The sequence below is a fragment of the Mesitornis unicolor genome, unplaced genomic scaffold, assembly GCF_000695765.1.
Source record: "Mesitornis unicolor isolate BGI_N332 unplaced genomic scaffold, ASM69576v1 scaffold25630, whole genome shotgun sequence".
NCBI lineage: Eukaryota > Metazoa > Chordata > Aves > Mesitornithiformes > Mesitornithidae > Mesitornis > Mesitornis unicolor.
Window position 1 is genome coordinate 27,473 of NW_010159322.1, and position 14,977 is coordinate 42,449.

The following is a 14,977-nucleotide window of genomic DNA, read 5'->3' on the forward strand; positions in this document are numbered from 1 at the left end:
TTTTTGTATCATGCTGCAGAAAGAGTAAAAGGGAGTAGGGAATTCAGTGTTACTGAGACTCTTTGTATGAGGGTGGAAACTCTAATTCTTTGACTTTGTCTATGTGTTGCCTATCACTGGGCAGCCAGACTCTTAAATGAGAATGATTAAGCTTTGACCCAGCAAACTCATTGCTTGTAGTGACAGCAAATAAAGCGGACACATATCTTATGTTTCAGCTTAAATCCTCCCTTACTGCAAGTACTGTTTCCGTATCAATAGGTTCCCAAGTGATGCCGACAAGCATGCCTCCACCTCGTAAACTACCTCAGCGCTCTTGGGCTGCATCCATACCTACAATCCTCACCCACAGTGCCTTGAATATTCTGCTCTTGCCCTCTCCTACCCCTGGGCTTGTGCCAGGACTTGCTGGTAGCTATCTTTGCTCTCCTCTTGAGCGATTCCTTGGATCAGTTATTATGAGGAGGCATCTTCAGAGGATCATACAACAGGAAACGGTATGATTTAGGTTGTTTTAATATTGACCTGCAAATAGGACTTCACAAGCGTTCTCTTTTATGCTTCTGTACTCTGTGTCTTTCAAATCGGGCACAAACTGAAGTGCTTCAAATATAATAAGTATTTGCTGTTGGACTTGTGCTAAACTCCTGAATCTTGCAGTCTAAAGTGTCAAAACTTAGAAAAAGCATTTAGTTCTGCTGCTTTTCCACAGAAATTACAAGTGGAATGCCTATTTGCTCAGGTGAACTATGATAACTGATACGATAGCAAGACTATGACCAGATTTTATGATGCCATGGCTTCTGTGAGTTTAGCATGTCTGTTGGGAGTTAACTAGAACAGCCACAGGGTTACTGTAGGTGCCAGTACTTGGCAGGAGTGGCCAAAAATTAGTTATCAGTTGACAATAACTGAACTACTCAGTTATTAATGTTGCTTTAGGGTTTGGGACAGAGAATGTGCACCTCTTCACTTTGGCATTGATTGAGTGACAGAGAAAGAAGCCTCTTTCTTAAGGCAATCTTACCTGTATATAAATATCATGCGTTGCTTTCTGGAAAGAGGGCAGATAGATCACGGGAGTCTTGGGAGTGAATGTGTATGTTCATGCTACTTAATGAATGACTGATTGAATGTGATACTTCTTTTTATGCAGCTACAGTTAATAAACTCCAATGAACCAGGTGTAATTATGTTTAAGACGGAGGCACTGAAGTGCAGGGTTGCTCTCAATCCCAAAACCAACCAGACCTTGCAACTGAAAGTAACACCTGAGAATACAGGACAGTGGAAATCAGAGGAGTTACAAGTTCTGGAGAAGTTCTTTGAAACAAGAGTATGTACTCAAATCATTAATATTTAAATTTTTGTTTTTGCTTTTAATCTCTGGTGTTCTGAGTGGTTCTGCTGACTTTCATTGGCATGTGTAAGGGCTGCAAAATATAAAATTAAAAGTTGTGCATGTTGGTTACATTATTAAATGATAGAGCTATTATCTGAATAGACAGTACTAAATAGTGTCTGTCTTTAGGTTGCAGGACCACCTTTTAAAGCAAACACCCTAATAGCCTTCACAAAATTACTAGGGGCTCCAACACATATCCTCAGGGACTGCGTACACATCATGAAACTTGAGCTGGTAAGTTAACTGTTCTTTTGTTCACACAACTTCAGTTACTGTATTTTTTAGAAGTGCTCTATCTTTATCTAGAAAAACTTCGATTAACTCTAAGTTTTTATATATATGTTATTTAGTGTTAATAAAGAAGTTTTCATTGTACTATTAGCTCTCCTGGAAACTCCCAAAACTTCTCCTTTAAAAATACGATTTTGAGAAACTGCAGGCACATTACCGCACAATAGGCACATGCATAGGCTGTCTGGAGTCTTTCTGATTTTGTTTTCTTCTTTACTCTGTCTTCAGTTCTTTCAGCATTATTCTGACTTGTGCTAAACCTGGCAACATCTACAAGTTTAACTAAAGAAGCACAGTCTACTTTCTGATGCTTCCCTAGTTCATAGCCATGTATGTCACTGATGTGAGACCTTTGCTGTTTTTTCTCTGTACTGCTCTCTCTAAATAGTTCCCTGATCAGGCGAGTCAGCTGAAATGGAATGTGCAGTTTTGTTTAACAATTCCTCCCAGTGCACCGCCAATTGCGCCTCCAGGAACACCTGCTGTTGTGCTGAAATCCAAAATGTTGTTTTTTGTAAGTAGAGATACCTGTTTTAAAATGTTGTGGGCTGCATGTCTTTGAAATCATCACGGGTTAGTAGCAAAACATAAGCACGCTGTAGCTGGCAACTGTAATAGCTAAAAACGTTCTGCGGTTTGGAAGCCTAGATTCGTGTGCATCTCTTTTGTAGTGAGTTCAGTTAGTATTCCCTATTCTCCCTCGTAGAAAAGCACCGCAACTCTTCATGTTTTGCATTCTTGGAGAGACGTTGATAATATACAAAGTTCAGCTCCCGCCGGGCTGTGGCTGTCTTTGAATGCCCAACTTCTGGGTGTTTTGTTTTTGACGCACTAACCAACTAGATTAAGTGATACACACATTAGTGATGCTGGGAAAAGACAGCAGGAATAAATCTGTATTAGTGTCATTTCCGAGTTAATGCTCGCTGTGGGGTATGAAGAAAATAGTCTACAGCTGATTGATAACTTCTCTGTTACAGCATTGGTATCTGAAAACTGAGGGGGTGGAAGTGCATGCTCTCTGTAGGCCTAGAGCATTTAACTGGATTGGAGGCTGTGCTGAAGTGGTTTTTCAATTTAACACTTTTTTTTTTCCTCCCCTCCACAGCTCCAGCTAACACAGAAAGCAACAGTCCCGCAGGAAGCTGTTAGTATTATTGTCCCAATTATTTATGATATGGCTTCGGGTACAACGCAACAGGCTGACATTCCCAGGCAGCAGAACTCTTCTGTTGCTGCTCCAATGATGGTTAGCAATATTCTAAAGAGGTTTGCTGAACTGAATTCACCACGACCAGGTACTGTACATGTCCAGTAGATATATTCTCTTCACCCAGACATCTGTGACAAATCTCCAGTGTAAAAACTAAACCTCTCTTAAGTCTGAAATCTTCTTGGTTTCTATCATACTTCTTTAGAGATAACAAACTCCTGATGTGACAGGCAAGACATAGCTTAATAGCAAGTACTGGCAACACAGGAGAAGGTTACACTGATGATTCAGGCTGGATTTTGCTCTTCTGCCCCCGTTATAGAATGCATTTCTTGTTGGCTCAACTCTTGCTGTGCAGTAGGAGTCCTATTAACAAGTGGACCCAGAATGAGTCACAAGATATATGCTATGGTTGAGTGTCAGTTTTCATGGTTAGTTATATTGAGCTTAACGGTAGAATATAAACTTGTCCATGTGCTGTGAATGATTAAAAAGTAATTGGAGTGATTGTGTACTCCTTTGTCAGTGTGTACACTAATGGGGGCGCATACAGTTCAGTCCACCAACCGTGCTGTGAAGTGTTTGAGCTAAACAGGTTGTTCTGAATGTTCATTGGCCTGTAGGTAGTGCACTGTGAGCAACGTTGTGCTTTGCTTTCTCTCTTGTTTGTCATGCATCTTTCTTTTTTTTTCTTTTTTTTCATATCTGAAACATTGAACAACAGTAGCAGGTTCTTTGGGCAGCATGTTGTCTGTAAGCAGGGGTTTGGGATCCTAATACACAGATGGCTCGTAAGAACAATAACTTTCAGTTCTGCTGTAGTTATGCTGGAAAACAAAGCCTTTTTCCAATAACCCAGTGAACAGATTGAAGTTGTGAATCCAGAGGTTGAATTCTACTTCTGTTCTGTATAATTATTAATCTCGTTGTTATGCAGTAATTTTAACTATGCTTGATGGTTTATTTCAGTTGCTAGAACATGAGCAATGTTTATCTTAACTTGGTACGGATGTGCATACATTTCTGAAAATTGTGATGAGATTTAACTTAACGTGCATTTTCCAGTTAACGTATAGTAATAGTCGAGGTAAAACAAGCAAGAACAGCCTTGAGGGCGTGTGGGGTTACCTGTAGGAGTTCTGTATGTGGTATAGAACTGTTATTTGTATAACACACTTATTTCAAGATACACTAACTACACTTCAAGTGTTTCTTTTGGAAGGTGCTTCCCCACTGAGTTCCCCTGGTGTAGGGAAAGGTAGATACTGGTTTTGCTGTATATTACTGCACTAACTTGTGTTTTAAGTTAAACCCTCCACAAAATACCACAGTGTAGGAAGTAATAGTCAAAGCAGCTCTTGAGTTTCCCACGTGAGGTGTTTTCTGATGATCATTAAATTCATCAGGATAGACAATTCATGTTTGTCACACAGGTTTTGAAGTAGTTTGGGAATATGGTGCAGGGAGCAGGGTATAGACGGGGGGAAAAAAAGAGTACGAAAAGTGCTTGTGTCCCCGAGCTAGAGCAAAGAATGTAGCTAGCTGAGCAGAGGGCACTTCTAGTAGTCTTTCCTCTGACTTCTAAAATAAAGAATGGGTCTGTATGTGTTTATATATTTATTGGTTTATTTATTGCTACCACTACCCAGCCAAGGATCTTCCCTGAGGATGCTTGAAATGCAATTTCCTGTGTTCTTACTATCAGAACTTACATTATTCTATCTGATAAGAGAACAAGATACCTCCTTCTCTTTGCCATTGAAAGGTAGTAGGAGAGCCAACAGATGACAGTAGATAGCTGGGAGACTTCTTTTACAACAGCAGTTCATGGGAGATCCCAGATGCATATCCTCTCTTTTCTGATCCTATTGTGCTGTACCCAGGATTTTCCCACCTGCGTTAGCTCTTCTGCTGCACTAATTGCAATTTGCTTGGTGAAGTGAATTTTTCCACTGTTTCACTCAGAAAGGACTAGGGCTTCCCATCATGCACGTATGATACTACTGGCACTTTCATTGTAACCTGTAATCAGTGTTGCCTCATTTTGGCTGTATCTTTTTTTACCTTTCTCTCTTTACGAGAAAGTGTTTTGTATTCAGCTTAATTTTCTTATTAATAAAATGGTAGTGCCTGAAAAGTAAGTTCTTTTGGAAGAGTTTTCTTTTCAGATCTGTGGGCAAAAGCATTCTGCTGTGTTTAACAGTAAAATCTTGACTCATTGTGAGTACGCTGTCTTTGAGATGACTTTGCCTATGCTTTCATGGGAAAAATAGTTTATTTTGGGGAAATAATTATATGAACTGAGATGGAGTTAATGCCCTGGAATAATACTTGAGCTGTAAGTCTACAACTTGCATTACGTAGTGGACATCAATCTGGTAAAGAAGTGAAAGTCCCTACAAATGCTGGAGGTGACCCTTAGGAGCTCAAGGGACTCGTTGCTATTACTTAAAGCACTTTACAACTAAGCATTTTTCAGTGTCTGGTTTTCAGTGATGCAGTGGATGATACTTAGCTCAGATTTGTAGCTTTGATGTGGTAATGACTTGCCTAAAATAATCTTGGGAATCCCTAGTTTGGCAGTTAGGATTAAAGCATCCCAACAGGCTCTGCTCTTATTGCTTCGCTCACACTCTTGCTCCTTCCACACCAAAATTCCGTGTCGTCTAACTGACGTCTCTTGAAATACACAGGAAAAATTCAGCCCGCAGTGACCAGGGTACAATAGTGGCTATTAATTGTATTATCTTACCAGGAAACAGTAGATGAAAGTCACAGCTGCCTAATACTTCACCTTTTGTTGTTCTAAGTCCTTTTGATTCTGTTGGTTTTAACTTTCTTATGCTATTTCAAACTGTGTTTTTGTCAAAAAATGCTGGTATTCAAAACTTGAGACAGCTGTGGCTGGTTTTGCCTCTCTTAGATCTTAGCTGTTTGAAACAAATGTCCGTTTTCTCTGTATTTTGTTCTGCAGTTTAGATGTCAAGGGTAGAGCCAGAGAAATGAAAGAAACAGATTTCTGACTTTTGCCCAGTCTTGGAATTAGAAATGTTTCCAAAACTGGGCTCAGGACAGAAAACATCTTCCAGCTGTTTTAGACTTGAGTTTTTCGAAATGTTTAGTTTCTGTTGTTAATCAATACAGAAATAACTTGGAAAAGTAGGTGATTTTTTCCTTTATAAGGTGGAGTGCCTTTCGTTTATAACATACAGAAAAATTCAGATCACGGTGCCATGTATGTAAATCCTAGCATAGATTCAATGTGACATTCAAAAGCAATTAAAAGCTAAGAGCTTCTTGCAATCTCATGACCAACAAGAGTGGTCCTGCTGGGTAAGCCAGACCTACTTCAGTTAAAATCCTGACAAATCCTGATGGCCTAGGAGGTCGCTGGGTTTGCGAGAGGTGGTCACCTCGTGTGGTCGACCCCTGCCCATACGGGGCAGTGGCTGTGCCGGCGCGGTGGGAGTCGGTGTCAGGCGCTGCCTGGCGAGGTTTTGGGGGTGAAGGCCTGTCCGCGGGGCGATGCTAACCTGTCTCTTTTCCCTGTTCCAGGTGAATGCACAATATTTGCAGCCGTTCGTGATTTGATGGTTAATCTTACGCTGCCCCCTGGTGGGCGTCCCTAGACACTTTTAAAAGAAGGCTGAAAGTGAGACAAAACAGCAAAAAAAAAATAGAATAAAGCCTTCAGTTAAAAGAGGACACTTAATTTTACCTTTTTTTAAGAGCTAACTATAATAAACTGGCAAACTTTCAGGGATGCACTTTTGTCAAATGAGTATCACCACGACTTTTGTATAGTGCTGTTGTATAGTGTGTTTGAATGGGAAACACTTCAGACTAGGTAATAGATTGAAGTATCAGCTTGCTGGTAATAGATTTAATATTCTGTTTTATACTATAAAGATTATGAAAATGCCAAACTTGTTTGTTTTTCTGTTTTTCTTATGTTTTGGTGTAATAGTCTTTTTTTAAGGCAGGTCTGTCATTTTTGAATACTGTAAAACTGTGACAAACTTTATATTGAAGCTGTATTTTAATATGACTGCTTTGAATCCTTAAACAATTTATTTGGGCTTGTTGTAAACATGTCCCCAAAAAGCAATATTTAATAAACTGGATTAAAAAATCTTAAACTGGATTTGGTATAATCTTAAACTTTATTGTTCATTTCCCTGATTTGTATGAATAATCAGTAATTACTTAAAACAGTGCTTCATTTCTTACAGTCATAAGGAACTACATCTGTCCCAGAAGCAAAGTTTAGTGGAAGAAAGCACCTTTTTTCCTCTGTCATGGACTTTGCAGTTATAGACACCTCTAGAGTAAGAGACTTTTATTTGTCTTATTGTAAAGGCAGGTAAGGTAGAAGCTTGAACTGCATACCATGAAATTGGAGAGGCCGATCTGGTCCATCCTGGGTTGGTGTGTGGCCCAGGGAGGGAGAAATCATGCCAAGCACCGAGTGGCCCAGGAGCAGGGGAGTTGCACCACCACAACTGGTTATTTACCCTCAAGTGGTTGAAGTTGTTCCCCTGGCCCAAATTTTTCATGTACCACAGAATTTCAAATGTTTTTAAGGTAAGAATGCATTTCAGTAAACTCATGTGTAGTTGAGATGTATTAACCATACATAGCATCTAGACTGTAGTTACAAAGCTGCAACTGCTATGTAACCCCATAATAGCAATATAATAGAGAGGTTTGTGTTCGGGTAAAATGACCCTGACTTCAAATATGCAAAGCTTTTCTTGAGATGCTCCAATGACCGTTGGTGGTTTGGTGTTCAGTGGATAGATCATAAATTTTTTTTGAATGTTTTTAAGATTTAACTTTTGCACTCAGAGCACTCAGTGCTGTGCTGTCCCTTTGCTGTGTGACTGTCTTTGTGTAGGCAGTTGTTCTATCACCTGATGAACCCTACCCACCCGAGGAGAGAGGAATCAGGGAAAAGAAAGGAGACCTTTAATAAAATAATACAAATACAAATATTAATATAAAATACACAAAGTTATGCTCAGTTCCTATATTGGTCACAAGTGGGGAAGTAGTCCCCAGAACGAGGGGTGAGACCCTCCAGGCATGATCACCACTGGGGAAAGAAGGCCATCCTCAGTGCTTCTGGTGGCCAGCGTGGGGCAGCTGCCCTGCATTTCACTTCCCTCCACAGCTTCTGCCCCTGGCTAACTCAAAAGTGCTGAAGACCTTGATCGCTGTGGCAACCTGCATACCAAGGCTGGCCAAAACCTAAACCAAAGTGTCTTACTAACTACTGAGTGCTGTAGTCTTCTCAAAAATGCAGCTTTCCTGAATAGCAAATTAATTGTATGATTCTGCCCTAGCGAAACCAGGACAGTGACACTCTCCCTGTGTACTCCCAGCCCCTCATGTTTTTCCAGGGTAGTAATTAACTTCTTTGGGAAATGACCCCACGTAATAGGTTTTTACAGGAAACATCCAGCTCCTGCTCTGAAAGGTAAGAGATGCTGAGTGAGGAAGGGCTGTGCAGAGCAGCACGGATGCAGAAAGCTACAGCAGCTTAAGGCTGGACAGCTTCAATTCCTGCCCCAAGAAATGGAGTTTGGAGGGGCCTCCAGAGGTGGTGGGGACAGAACCCCTAAAGCAGGACACACCCCCCCCCTCCCCTTGCGCTTTGTTGGAGACCTGCTTCATGCAGCCGAAGGTGATTGGCATAAGCGAGTGCTTTGGGGGAAATGGTCTCTGCCATGTGAAAAAGCACAATATTTAGGCTTGTCCTTGGCTGGTTTCACTCCTCCTGTGATTCCCCACCACCATGCATGTTTTTGAAAGGCTGTTATCAAGGCTCCAAATACCAAAGTGGGGGAGTTTCAGCTGTGCCTGAGGCTTTCTTTTGGGGAGCAGAGGCTAAAGGGGGAATTTTTCAGAAACTACAAAAAAGTGGTGGGCCAATAGGCCAGTCTGAGGAGGGGAAGGGTTTTGCTGCGGGCTGAGCGGGTCTGAAAGAGTAGGGGTCCCCTCCCTCTCCTCTGCCATGCATGGGGATGCGCCTGCCTCCCTGGTGTCTAATCCCTCTCAGGGTCACTGCAGCTAATCAAAAATAAATAAGGAGCCCTACCCCACCCTTAGGAAACCTACACTGTGACCTTGAAGCACTCACACCTCTGTGTTTTCATAGCCTGGTGTGTCTGGACAGGGAAGCCCAGCACTGAGCAACGCCAACCCTCCAGCCTGCCTGCAGCCTGGAGCCCCCCCACCTGCCTGGGGCCCTGCTGGCCCAGCACTGGACTGGGCAATGAGGTCACCCCTCAGCCTCCTTTTCTCCAGACTAGACGAGCCCAAAGTCCTCAACCACTCATCATAGGACGTTCCTTCCAGCACTTCCACCAGCTTTGTTTTGCTCCTCTGGATGCATTTGAGGACCTTTATGTCCTTCTTAAATTGCGGGGCCCAGAACTGCACCCAGCGCTCCAGGTGAGGCCGCACCAATGCTGGGTACAGCGGGGTAATCACCTCTTTTGACCAGCTGTTTACACTGTGTTGTATGCACCCCAGGATATGGTTTGCCCTCTCGGCTGCCAGGGCATACTGCTGTCTCTATGGAGCCTGCTGGAGACCAGCACCCCCAGACCCCTTTCTGCAGGGCTGCTCTGCAGCCGCTCTTCTCGCCATTTATACCTGTTACCAGCTTGTAAGTGCTGTAATGTTGTAGGAACATGTCACAATTTTCATGTACAGCTGAGAAGCCATGTTTTTCATGGTGCACCTCCACAGAAGCAATTCCTGAGCAATACTGCGATTATCACACGCTGGTGCTATTAAATAAGAGTTAACACTTTGACTTCCTGATCTTGTAAGACATCAGCTAGTGGGACAGACTAGCTCTCGTTTAATTAAATCTACCCCCTGCCCTTCTCTCATTAAAAGCTGCAAGGAAAAGAAGTGTTTCTATACATGTGGCACCAGTGAGCTTGGAAAAAAAAAAAGGTATAACGGATGTATGCCTTTGGGCAGCCTGCAAGGCAGATCATTTTCTAAGGATTTAGCTGTGATAAAACAGATATTTTAGTAACATTACTGCGTGAAAACTGAAACCTCAAATACTACTGAGGCATCTTTCCCTCTCCACTGAAGCAGCCTGGTTGAGGCCGAGTCCTGCTTAGTTGTCATTTTGGTACCCAGAGGAGAGCTGCCAGCTTTTCCACCAGCTGAGACCTAACCTTTATTTGAACCTAGCTCTACCCTCTCCACCTACTCTGACCTCTTGGGTTCAAGTTTTCCAGTTCAGCTCTCGGTTAATGTGTCAGGACACCATATGAGAAGCTGTTTGCTGAGCAGCCGTCCCAGCAGCACCCTCCTGGCAGGTGCTGCCATGGAGAAACCCCTCTTGTGCTCTGCACCCTGCGCTGCACCAGCAGGGATGCAGGAGCTGGCTGAGGAAACTAAACCCCAGACCTCAGCTTTTGCTATGCAACTCTTGGGAAGCCCTAGCAGTCACACTATTGAATTTTCTGCTTAGCGGGAGTCCTGAAAGGTGAAGTCAGTTCAAGAGTGTTTTCCCCTGCTAAATAAAAGTGGGACAGGGAGCACACTTGGGCTCGCCATGCTGCCCTGCAGAGCCTACTGGCTGGCAAACTTCCCAGCTCTGTGAGGGGCCGCTCCAGCTTGCTCACCACAAGCTGAATTTGCCTGGGGGGGGTATGGATGTGTGTGGGTGTGAGTCAGTGAGGGCCACTTGTCCGAAGGGCCCAGGATGGGTCCTGTTCCTCTCATGTAGCAGTGTAGGTGCAGTCCCTCACCATCGCGTAGCTCCACGTTGAATGCACGGGCGCGATGTGTGTTTGGGTTAGCGATGCATGCTCAGAAATTAAGTTAAATTCCTTTTGATTTCTATGGGATGGAATTTATCTTGGGAGAGACTGTTGTGCTGGGTAGTGTCTTTCCTTTCGTGGTATCTCACAAATGGGGAGCAGGGCAAGCTTTAGAAATAAATCCATTCTTTTCTATGCTGGCGGTATCCAGGTCTACACGTAGTTGGTCATAGTCAACTTGAATTCACCTTAGATTTGAAAGCACACTCGTTGGGTCTGAAAACAGGTTTGTAAGTTACTTTTGTCTACATACTAATGCATTTGCTTTTCTGCATTTGTTTTGTTGCAGACAAGTGCTTTTTAAAAAAAGTTTGCCTATACAACCCCCTGCCTCTTGCTTGCTGCACAGCTAGGCACAGTATGGTACCATCCACATTCAACTCTTACTGTTCAAATAGGAAAGATTCAAGTCTGAAGGAATCAACCTTTGATTCAAACATGCTGTTAACTAGCAAACAGCACATTCTGGGCATCCTGGAAGAGGGTTCTTCCAGTTTATTTCATTTTCTTCAGATGATATGACCTTGAAATGTCACTGGCATTCACAGTCAGGTATTTACTCTGGACAGAGGATGCAGCTGAAGCCCACGGTGACCCATTAGCCATGTGGGTTTTGTTGTGCGGGTTTACCTGGCTTGTGGGCAGAATAAAGTTTTTGGGCCACATTGGTGGGGTGCAGCAGCACGCCTCCATCTTTTTAACTTCTACAACTGCCTCAGAGACAGACACATGGCAGCAGACAGTCACAGATATCATCCTGACCAGAGTGTTTCCAAGGAGGCCTCTGTGCAAGGTATCTGTGGGCTGCAGCACCAGTGCTGGGCACAGAGCGGACGTGGCCCCGCAGTGGCACTGCTGCTGCTCTTCACCTCCTCCTTGGAGGACTGGAGGCCACAATGAACTGATACGTTCTGCAGAAATTAGTTTTTTCTTCCTTCTGGCTGAAGGGGTTTGGGAGGGAGACTCAAGATTCAGTGTGTGCATTGCAGAAGGTGTCAGGGCTCTGACCGCTTGTACAGCTATTAAAAAAGGGTAAAACAGAGGGTTCTGCTTTGCATTTAGTGAGAAATATAGGGCTGGCAGTGACCTCCTGTGTCTCCAAACCCAGATTTGTTGCGGGCAAACGCACTGTAAAATGCTGTTTATAAAGCTGGCAGGCTCCATTTTAAGGTTGCATGCTTTTGTCTAAACTCACAAGTCTGTTCAGTATCCCCCAGAGAGGCTCTTGGAGGTCCTCACTGCTCTGAGCTTTGGTGTGCACTACAGAGGTTATTATGTCAGCCACAGAAAGCTGTGAGCGTGAGGTGATATTTGTAAGTGTCCAAGGAAAACACTGCTCCTTTCCCACCTTGTTTCTGAACTCCAGTTCCTCTGGGCAGGGTTAGGACCACAGTCAGGCAGCAGCTGCTAAATCATGATTTTAGAAGCATCTTGATTCATTCTTCTGCACGACAAATAGCAACAAAATCCACCCAGCCACAGCTCTCTTTTAAAGACCTGTCAGGGTGCAGGTTAAAGCTGATGAAATGAAGATCGTGCAGAATTGATTGGGATGGCCCTCTTGAGCCAGAGGTGTCCTGAGGCGCCTGCTCCTGGCCAGCACCCGCAGGAGGAGACTTTCCTCAGCAAGAACAGGTCTGGACCCGGGACAGCTCAGAGCCTTTTTAAGCTCCATAAACACTTGGGACTGTGGGAAAAGCTTATTTTTCATTTATTTTTATTTAATAAAAATGTGGCTCTGGACCCAGGTTGAAAGGAAGATGTGTTTAACCCTTTAGCTGTATGAGGGTGCTTAACATACACACACACACACACACTATTTTTACTTTAGATGAAGCCACCTGCTGGACCTCGCAGCATTATCCCAAATTTGGCTGTGTTTGACTGCTTTGATAATGTTTTGCACAGAGAAATCAGGTGATTATTTTTTTCCCCTGTAACGCCTCTGTTTCATTCTTGCACCTTGAAGACTTTGGGCAGAAGATGACGTAGGAGCCTTAGGAACAAGAAGCAAATAACAGCTGGGGTTCAGTTGTGAACTGCTGCCCACGTTGCTAATTTCTGACCTTTGATTTTGGGTATGCACTTACAAGACCTGTGCTATCAGAGCCCCATTTTCCTGCTACAAATAAGACTCTGGTTTTTCCAACCTCTGCTATTGTCTGGCTTTACAGCTTCCTCCAACCCTCCTCCCTGCACTGCTCTTGGTTGTTTTCCTCCATACATCAGGAGTTAAAATAAAGCTTTTAGCAAACGTGGCATTTCCTCCTCCTCCACACCTCTATTGTCACAGATGATTTGATAGAACAAATCTAATTTTACCTTTAGCAAGTGGGTAGTTTTTGTTGGGTTTTTTCTTCTTCTTGTTGTTGTTTTAAACAGCAATTTTATAATGATAGTGAAAATGTTCTTTCAAATGAAGTGTTGTTTTTCCTGGGGAAAAATATCTTCCAGCCTAGCTTTCTCTGCGTACCACATATTTTCCTAGAATTTTTAGTAGGTTTTCAATTTATATGAGTATTTTAACCTCATGGTTACCTGGAACATACCTGGATCCATAAGAAAAGAAAAAGAAATACTTTCCCCTCTAACTATTTAATCTATCAGAGTAACTTGCTATCTGATTCTGCTGTATACTTGGTAAGGTCACTGAGGTATCCCTTCAGATGGAATATTCTCAGTATTTCAAAATCAGGATTTTGTATTGGAGGGGTCTTTATCTTCTGTTCTCTTTGTCCACTTCAAGGAAGAGTGCGTGGTGCCCTCCCTCCATCCCTTCCCACCCTGCCCATCAGTACTCCACTGCCAGAATCTGGCGTTTGATAAACTTCAAACTGATAACCTTTGTTTCACTTCATGGATTATCTTCATAAATTTGTTTCTGACATAGAAACTCAGTTGTTCACCCTGTATTCTCACTACCCAATGAAAAAAAAAATCCTTCCAGTGTTTCACTGTTGAACACAGCAGTAATTTTATTGTCACTCTGTTCGACCTCTGATGGAGTTCTCTTGACCATGAGCATCAGATGGCCATTTATTAAATGTTGCTTTACCCCAGTTCATTTTCACTGGCACACACAGCAGAAGCAGCAAGCTCAAGCGACCCCAGCAGCCTTGCACCTATCTTCCCTGCCTGAGCAGACAGGAGGAGGAGCTGCCGGAGAGGGCTCAGGCTGTCCTGGGGTGGTGCTGGGGGACACAGCTGAAAATGGGGCAAGAGCAGCTGAAATTTCAGCACTGGTGAAGCCACACCTCGAATACTGTGTTCAGTTTTGGGCCCCTCACTACAGGAAGGGCATTGAGATCCTGGAGCATGTCCAGAGAAGGGCAACAAGGCTGGTGAAGGATCTGCAGAACAAGTCTTAATGAGGAGCGGCTGAGGGAGCTGGGGTTGTTTAGTTTGGAAAAAAGGAGGCTGAGGGGAGCCCTTATTGCTCCCTACAACTGCCTGAAAGGAGGTTGTAGAGAGGTGGGTTTTGGTCTCTTCTCCCAAGTAACAAGCGATAGGGTGAGAGGAAATGGCATCAAGTTGAGCCAAAGAAGGTTTAGATTGGATATCAGGAAAAATTTATTTACTGAAAGAGTGGTCAAACACTGGAACAAGCTGCCTGGGGAAGTGGTGGTGTCACCATCCCTGGAGGCATTTAAAAAGCACCTACATGTGGCACTTCAGGGCGTGGTTTAGCGGGCATGGTGGTGTTGGGTTGACAGTTGCACCTGATGATCTTAGAGGTCTTTTCCAACCTTAATGATTCTGTGATTATGCAAAATCGCCCTCTTTCTCTCATAGAGGAACTCCACATGTACCAGTACATTCAAGTGTAGGTGTAAAATATGAAGTGAGGTGATGAATGACCTGTGCCAGGGGCAGCTGGGTCAGTGTTGTGGCCAAGCAGTGTCGCTGTGCGCTTGGTCTGACCTCAATGGGCCGAGAAACAACTGGATCTTCCATACTGTGTCCTGTGCCTTACCGAGCCTCCACTTCCACAACGGCGTGTGGTAAAATGCTGGCATTGATGTGAAAATGAGGCACTTCATGTGGTAATACTTTGTTCCATCAGAGTATTTTTGCCTATTTGTGCTACTCCAATGCTTGCAAGAGATGCGGATAATAAAAAAACTTCTTGAAGGGAGGGAATGAAGAGGCTGCGATGCTTTGAAAAACAGAAATGTGACCAAAACCAAATTTTAACAGAAACTGGAGAAGAGCTTA

The 14,977-nt window shown here is 43.4% G+C and overlaps 1 protein-coding gene across 1 annotated transcript in view; it reads left to right on the forward strand.

Annotated features, from left to right (window-relative positions):
• The window catches only part of MED14 (mediator complex subunit 14), a gene marked incomplete at its 5' end in the record, with an annotated part of 34,515 nt that extends 27,467 nt beyond the window's left edge, over window positions 1-7,048 (forward strand). The window contains 6 exons of the mRNA XM_010186335.1: window positions 262-497; window positions 1,157-1,336; window positions 1,532-1,639; window positions 2,085-2,210; window positions 2,805-2,994; window positions 6,465-7,048. Of these exons, the coding sequence (XP_010184637.1) occupies window positions 262-497; window positions 1,157-1,336; window positions 1,532-1,639; window positions 2,085-2,210; window positions 2,805-2,994; window positions 6,465-6,538 (914 nt within the window). The remainder of the gene's footprint in view (window positions 1-261; window positions 498-1,156; window positions 1,337-1,531; window positions 1,640-2,084; window positions 2,211-2,804; window positions 2,995-6,464) is intronic.
• Window positions 7,049-14,977: the final 7,929 nt, after the last annotated feature.